We start from the raw sequence: 8,285 nt of genomic DNA on the forward strand, positions 1-8,285 counted from the left end.
CCCACCCCCCCACCCCCCAACTTTGTGTTCTCCTGCTCTCTTCAGTAACAAAGAGAAATATTTTTATGTAGGCACAATTAGAAATGCGCATGGCTGGAATCGAGGCCTGATTTCTTTTTTCTTTTTAATCTTCAATATTTGGTTCACTTTCACTACTGATTTTGTTTCTTGGGGGTGGGAGGGGTTACCCCTCTGCATGACCAGGTCTGGATAGCCAAGGAAAGGTCTAATGGCCCCCTTGTAGGACTTGTTTAACTCCTTTAATAGCTTGAATTACTCCTGCGCGTTGCTAGGTTTTCAAGAGAAGAGTAGAAAAATAGGGAGACAGATAAAAAGCACAACTCAACCAATAAAGCAGTAGTTGCTGTCTTTGGTCAAGTACAATTTTAGATGAGTGCATCTCGTAGATACAACATACAATTATTTTTTTCCAATGAAAGCCAAGCAAAGCTTGTATTCAAACCACTTTATCTCCTTTTGAAAGTAAGTAAAATCAATCACCCCTTCTTAAAACTAAACTTGCTATCTCATCTTGATTTGTGGATTTTGCATTTTGGTGGTGGTTGTTGAGTGCTTTTTTTGGGAAGTTCTATTTTTTTGAGAGAGGAAGAAAATTCCTTTGAAACCAGCTTGTATATTTAAAGGAATATGATTGAGGAATCCAGATTAGAATAATCCTTCCACGGTTTTCCTTTATTAGGTGTACAGTGTTTCTCATTACCATGTTCTAGAAAATAAACTTGAACACCTGGGAGGATGTACTGGTGTTAAAGACTTTTCTCCCTCTCACAGCCAGTCTCTGTTGGAGGGCTGATCGTAAACCTTGTTGGTATCTGTGCCTTCAGCCACGCGCACTCCCATGGGGCTTCTCGGGGAGGTTGTCACTCACACGATCACAGCCATTCTCACCATGGGCACAGCCACAGCCATGGGCACGGCCATTCCCATAGTGACCACGGACACAGCCATGGACATTCCCACGGGTCTTCTGGAGGAGGCATGAATACCAACATGAGAGGCAAGTACAAATTGCTAAATCGTAAATGATGCGTGTGATTTCCAGCAGACTTTGAAGATTTTCAGAATACGATGCCATACTATGCATCATTCTTAAAATCTCCAGAAGGATGTGACAGCCATTTAATGTAGTATATGTGAATTTCTCGCACTCTCTCTTCATTAATGAGTTTAACGTGAAGAAACATAACTTGAAACATTTCTTTGCATGGATTTCTTAGATGCGGGTAATACCTAAGGACCAATAAAAAGCATTAATCTACAGTCTTCATTAACATTGATAAACAGGCATTGTGAGCATTACTGAAAGAGCTTAAAGTCCATGGTTCTAAGTTCCATCTGGAAAGGAAAGTACAAGGTCTCTATCTATATAGATAGTACTGTACTTCTAGGTATCCTCATGTGGCAGCTGGTTGTAAAAATACTGGGGAAAGGGATAAGAAGCAGAAGAACAAATGCAGACCAGCAATCTAGAATATGCTTCTGTTTGTAATTCAGAAGATAAGGTGAGAAAGATGAAACTTTATTTTTCAAATCTAAAAATCAGAAGCTAACCGAGAAGGGTAATATATATAAAATTTCAGCATAGCTACTTCTTAGAATTTTTTCCATAGTACTTAGAAGGTAGTTATTTACTGACTGCCTGGCTTATAAAAAAATCTATAAAGGAATGAGGTTTTTGCATAAACCTAAAAAACCCATAAGTTTTTCAGCTAATAGTTTGATACTTCATGGGTTATTTTACATCCTCATTCAGTTGGCTGTTCTGTTGCGTGGCATTTTTTGAAGTTTGCCCATATGCATAACTCTTTCAGTATTCTTTCAAATCCTGACACTTAGCTAGTACTAATCTTAAAAATGGTTAAGAGAATCTTTTTCTGTGTCCTTTGAGTGTACACTGAGAATGCTACCCACTATTAAAGCAGTATATGAAGGATTATTCCTAGCAGTAGCAGATAGACAATCTTACAAAATTGGAGTAGAGTTGGCATACAAAAAAAACAAATGATACCTTAAAATCTACCTACATTAGCAGGCCAAAGCATTTATACTGATCTTTCTATTCTCTGTTAAGGATCAGTGAGTCTCTCTATACAGAGTTAAATGATACATAGTACAAATCCCACTAAGAATTTAAAGACTGTTCACATTTGGTTTAATCTGCAAATGCCTGCCTAGACCATTGCATTGTAGAAGGGTTTTTTACATTGATTTGTAATTCATTAGAAAAGCTAAATGTGTTGTTTAATTTTCCATCCAGTTAGGCAGATAGTTGCCTCTGTTTAGTCTGAGGGGTATTTATTATATGTAATAAACCCTACTGTGTTTCTGCTATTGAAGATACGCATACATTTTAAACAGAACTGTCCAACTTAATCACTCAGTTTATTTTGTTTTCAGGTGTGTTTCTGCATGTGTTAGCAGACACTCTTGGCAGCGTTGGTGTTATCGTATCCACAATATTTATTCAGCAATTTGGATGGCTCATAGCTGATCCGCTCTGCTCTCTTTTTATTGCTACATTGATTTTTCTTAGTGTTATTCCACTACTGAAAGATGCTTGTCAAGTGCTTTTGTTGAGGATACCTCCAGAACAGGAGAAAGATCTGCACGCTGCTTTAGAAAAGGTCAGAAAATGTTCTTATAAACAAACATACAAAGCCGTAACTGTTTTTAATAATTGCTAAACTCAAGTAGTTCAGTCTGACAGCTTCCATTGTCTTTGTCAACTTTGTGTCTCGAGTTGTTTTAAATCTGTTTTGCATAGGTGTGGCAGGATTAGGAGTTCTACTGATGAAAGTTGTTTTGCAACTAAAAATACTGGGTTTTGGCTTTTATGGGTAGTTCATGATTACAGACAAGTATGGTAACACTGTGGGAAAGGTACTTTAGTACTAAGAAAGTAACGTAGCAATTCCCAAAATCTTGCAGCCTTTTTAAACTTGATGTGTACAGTTCAGGCTACAGGGTTATAGCTTGAGTCTGTAATTGCAGGTTTTCTTACTTGTCCATATCGTCAAGGGCATGCTAGTTCGCAGTAGGTGAGACAGCAAAAGTACAGCTGTTTTTTATTTTTCATTCTAGTCCATTCTTTTCCTGTCTGCTGCAGCACAGTTTCTACTTTGAGGCTGTACTTGGCCTTCTCTGGTGGCTCATTTGAAGTTCCTGCCCAGAATCATAGCACACACCTCAGTGTGGAGAACTCCTCTGCGTAATAATTAGTTACATGTTCTTTGTGCATGCCATCAACTACAGGGAGTGGGGAAGATTACCCTGATGGTGTCCTGTTCATTAATAGAGGGGGAGATGTGTTCTTACCTGCATGAAAAAGAGAAGAATAAATGGAAATTGGCTGGGAGCAACTTGTGTAATGAAAGGAAAGTGAGGTGTAGAGTGGGGTTTCACTTTTTGATGAGGCAAGACAGAAAGCAGTTCTGGGAGATGAAGTAAAAAGAAAGTACCATTTGAAAACAATCAAAGAGGAATTCATTAAAAGATAACAGGAAAAGCATTTTTAAAAATACATCACAGTAAAACAATATGCTTGCTGTAGGTTGACCCCAGCCAGCAGCTAGGCATCCACACACAGCCACTTGCTCGCTCCCCCCTTTACCACCACCACTGCCAGTGGGACAGCAAAGAGAACAAGAAGATCAAAAGCAAGAAAAATCTGGGAGCAATATAGGGCAGTTTAACAGGTGAAGGAGAGGGAGAGGAAAAAAGGCAATCGGTGCACAACCTTCCACAAGCAGACTGATGCCCAGCCAGTCTCCGAGCAACACCCACCTTGAAAGCCAAAAAACTCCGTTCTTTCGCTACCCCAGTTTTTATTGCTGAGCATGATGTTATATGGCATGCAGTATCCCTCTGGCCAGCTTGGGTCAGCTGTCCCAGCTGTATCCCCTGCCAACTTCTTGCCCACCCCCAGTCTACTCACTGAGTAGTAGCAACAGCCAAAACCACGGGTGTGTTATGAACACTGTTTTAGCCACATATTTAAAACACAGAACCTTACCGGTGGTTGTGAAAAAAATCAATCCATCCCAGCCAGACCCAGTGGAAAGATCAATTTCAAATGATAAGTTATGGAAATAGATTATGTCTCTAAATTAAGTTCAGCTATGATAACTAAATAGCTGCTTGTCCTGGATCGTGAGGTAACAGATGCCCTAGAAATGGTTAAATGCCCAGCCAACTTTCTGGTTGGTCTATCCATTGATGTTACTGTGATTTGTACACTAAATCAGGTTTTTTCTGATCCTATTTAGCAGTGTACTCTGCTGGGTTTTTCGTTTAGTTTGACTTTTAGCTTCTAGTCTTTGACAGTAGGTAGCAAGGTGACCTTTCAACGCTACATGTTTCTGTATATGGCTTAGCTGGAAATCTGCTTTGCTATACAGCTTTGTTGCCCTGTGAAATATTTGCCACCAATATCCATGCACATACAGAAGTTGAAAATGTGTTCTTAAATTAATTGTTGCTAATGTAATTTCTTTGCAGATTCAAAAAATAGAGGGAGTTATATCCTACAGAGATCCTCATTTTTGGTGTCACTCTGCAAGTGTTGTGGCAGGTACAATACATGTGCAAGTGGTATCAGATGTGATGGAACAGAGGATAGTACAGCAGGTAAGGTGCAAGGTTTTTAGGCCCTAATGTCTTAATTTCTTATTCTGTAGCCCCTTTTCAGTCGTAGACTGAAGTCTGAAGCTGTTGTCTGTGGTTATTTTTATAGCTATTCGTTGTCTCAGAGCTGGTCTCTAACCCTGCACTTCCCTTTGCCTGCTAGCTTGGAATTAGCTGCATATGGTTGTTTACTAAAACATCAGCCAAAACAAAATGAAAAAAAAAAGTTAGGGAGGTATTTTCTCACTGTTGAAAGTGGCACTACATCTGCTCTGAGAAAAGGAGGAGGAGGTTTATTTCATGCTGCAAAACAGGCAGTAATCTGTAGGAATATCTGGATGCTACTTGCAGGTTTATATATAACTGGCTTACCGATACCTGTCTGCCATGGGTTTTTCTTAAGGGAAAATTATTTCCTTATGCAAGATGCTGAGAATGACCATTATGCAGATTTCACAAAGCCATACCCTCTGCAGCTAGTCTTTGCTTTCAAAAAATTTGAATTGTTTATGATGATTTTTTTTTTTTAATCTACAGTATTTCAGAGTCAGAATATTGCAAGCTGCTGCGCGATGCATATAAAGCGTAATACTAATGTCAACCATACTGTTGTATTCAGGTTACAGCGATCCTGAAAGATGCTGGTGTAAACAACCTAACTGTCCAAGTAGAGAAGGAGGCTTATTTTCAACACATGTCCGGACTCAGTACAGGATTTCAGGATGTCCTTGCAATGACTCAGCAGCTGGAATCCATGAAATACTACAAAGATGGTACTTACATCATGTGATACAAAGTTGTGTTCGCCAAAGGACGTGTAAAGTGTAAAGCTGTAGGATTCCATATTCGTATTACTTTTTGTCAGGAGATCTTGCACATACATGTACAGAAACAAATGTACTATATATTTGAATTTTTTTAAGCATACTATCTTTATTAAAATTGGATCAAGATGCTTTTATAAAGGAAATAAGATGGACTTGAATATTTGCTGTATATGTGAAAATAATGGAAATCTCAAATACTGTACTTGGGTGTTCATTAAACAGAAATCTTGCAACTTGTGGATAAGCACAGATGTATTGCGTACTTTCCATTAAGTATGGAAGGTCATGATTACAATTTCGTGTCACTAGTGGGAAATGGAAATAGTTTGCTTTGGAATGCAAGCATAATCAACTGAAAAATACTTTTATTTCAAACATAGCTTGAAGACTCTGAATGAAAAAGAAATGATATGTTTATTATGGGGAGCAAAAAACAAGAAGTCATGGGTTTTGCACATTTTGTTAGATAATAGAAGTACACCGTTTATATATTATGTCTCGGCATACAAATCTGATTTCTAAACTTAATGCATCAGAGGAAATAAATGTTACCATTTTAAATTTATATCAAATTATTTTTTTAGGGAGAGAAATCCACAGGTTAACAGTGAGAAATTGGGAGGGAAAAAAATGCAGATACTTTCCTGTTCCCTGGGAAGACTCAGAATCAAAAAAAAAACCCATTCCGTAAAATATTTTTTTGTACTTTTTACATTAATAACTGCAAATGCAATAGTTTGAAGCTTAAAGTAATTCACCAGTGAGCATCCTAGCACTCTGCTAAACTTCACCTCTTCACACTATGTTATTCTGTCACTTACTTGATTTTTTCATCATACCATAACACAGCTGCAGGTGTACTGTAGCCAGCTGTACCTTTGTGTGTTACCCAAGGAAGCAGTCCAGGTTTAGAATGCTGAACTGTGACAGTAATTGGGAACCTGGCAAGCTGCTGAAACAAACTGTAAATTAAGAGTTCTTGACTGGAAAGAGAAGAGAGTGTTATAGAAATGATTATGCGTCTTGGGGACTTAATACTGCAAAGAAAACAAATCTCTGTCTTTAGCAAAAAACTGTCAATAGAGTAATAACATACGTCTTCAGAGACAAGTATCCTGACATCTGTTTACAGTCCTCCTGTGCTCCTTTGTGTTCTTGTATGAAGCCCTTAAATATTGTGCTTGGAATTGAGCAAATCAATTCAGTGGTTAGCAAGAATGAGTATGTCTTTCGTCATGCCATGTATAACAGCAATCTTGTTTTGTCATACTGTTTTCTTCTTCTGGTATTTAGGACCAGTACTCGAATATCATTATAAATTATCATCAGGCTTCATGTTAGAGGAATTTGAGGATAGACTGATGCAGGAATTACATGATCAAACTGGATTCACCAGCAATGCCATTTGAAATGTCCATGAGCAATTCTGCTTCTCTTGTGATCAAACTGTTTATACAAACTGCATAGTTTCTTTTGTAACTGTAAAGTTTGCATTCCAGTCCCCTCCTCCAGTGCAGTGTTAAAACGCTATCTGTAGTACAGGACTGACTTGAAAAACTGTTGTCAGAAAGTCTCTAGAACTTGTGTTGCTTTTACATATAGTGATGAAGATTGACTGCACAAATCCCAGTCCCTAATTTTTTGGGCCCACACTGCAGAACCAGTAGAGTTCTCAATGTTTGATCCTGTTTTCTTCTGATTTATGCCTTTGGCAGTGGTTTTCTCACCTTGCCTCCTCTGGAAAGCTCAGGTCAGTTGAGTAACAGTGCTACAATTGACACCAAGCCTATAAGCAGGGTGATCTTTCGGTTCTGAAAACTGTTTTCAGGCAAAAAGCTTCATTTAATATTTACATGTACCACTCGTATTTGAGGTGACTGTACTGGAGCTGATGGCATTTCACCAAACGTAGCGTTAGCCCCATTGGGATAGGTAGATGAAAATGGGGGTGATTCCTTCTTTTCAAATCAAGTTAGCTTAACATAATCAAAAAGCCTTCATGCTTGCCACAACTTTCTCTAAGCAAATGCTGATTTTGTACTTCAGCTGCTAGCAAGAGGACCCGAAACACATTAAGGTGGCTGGGACCACGTTAGATGGCTGTGGCAGTGAAGATCAGCTCGCACCTGGATACTGCACAGGAAAGTGCAAACCTGCATCGTAACGCACATTTGGCAGCTTTTTGTGTGTTACCCGTCACACGTGCACAGTGTTTTTCCTTGCTACCTGGACAGAAAGACAAGGGCAATTAACATCGTCTGTCTGAAATGCATTTGCCAAGAGCCTGTATCTGGCAGTAATCCTCCAAGGAAGGGTTTGGGCTTCCTCCCTTGCAGCATCTATTAGAGCTGTGCAGTAAGGGCAGTTTTTCAAATCACAGGTAAAGGCCAATCGATTTATAATTTGATACAAACACTGTGGTGGGGGAGTTCTCAGTCTAGTCACTTGATTTGTATGCGGACACTTGCAACAAAGCACTTTCAAAGATGAAACAAAGCTGTAAAACAAATTGCAGCTATGTACTGTACGTTTGGCAGCAAGCAATGTACATGTACATAATGGGGAAAAAAATAAACGCGTTTTTCAATAATGTTTTATGTAGTGCATAATGTCTTTTCTGGTTAAAAAATGAGTAGGGATGGGAACAGGGAGGTACGTTCACAAAAAGCCCAGGTTTCAGCCCCAGCTGGTTGCGCAGGGGCCGACTGGAGGAAGGCAGCTTGAGAACACGCTCCAAACCCGAATTTCGAGGGCATTTCGCGGGCGTCCCTCCTGTCCGAAGGCCTCACCCCGGGTGCCGCCGCAGGGCTCTCC

At 39.3% G+C, this 8,285-nt stretch overlaps 2 protein-coding genes across 2 annotated transcripts in view; both read left to right on the top strand.

The window, feature by feature from the left end:
* SLC30A5 (solute carrier family 30 (zinc transporter), member 5) overlaps window positions 1–5,713 on the top strand; it is a 133,609-nt gene extending 127,896 nt beyond the window's left edge. The window contains exons 13-16 of the mRNA XM_009884285.1: window positions 793–1,018; window positions 2,419–2,645; window positions 4,519–4,647; window positions 5,264–5,713. Of these exons, the coding sequence (XP_009882587.1) occupies window positions 793–1,018; window positions 2,419–2,645; window positions 4,519–4,647; window positions 5,264–5,434 (753 nt within the window). The 3' untranslated portion in view covers window positions 5,435–5,713. The remainder of the gene's footprint in view (window positions 1–792; window positions 1,019–2,418; window positions 2,646–4,518; window positions 4,648–5,263) is intronic.
* A 2,396-nt stretch (window positions 5,714–8,109) lies between these two features.
* CCNB1 (cyclin B1) overlaps window positions 8,110–8,285 on the top strand; it is a 4,068-nt gene continuing 3,892 nt past the window's right edge. The window contains exon 1 of the mRNA XM_009884286.1: window positions 8,110–8,265. Within this exon, the coding sequence (XP_009882588.1) occupies window positions 8,110–8,265 (156 nt within the window). The remainder of the gene's footprint in view (window positions 8,266–8,285) is intronic.

Source organism: Charadrius vociferus, unplaced genomic scaffold (genome assembly GCF_000708025.1).
Source record: "Charadrius vociferus isolate BGI_N301 unplaced genomic scaffold, ASM70802v2 scaffold183, whole genome shotgun sequence".
Taxonomy (NCBI): domain Eukaryota; kingdom Metazoa; phylum Chordata; class Aves; order Charadriiformes; family Charadriidae; genus Charadrius; species Charadrius vociferus.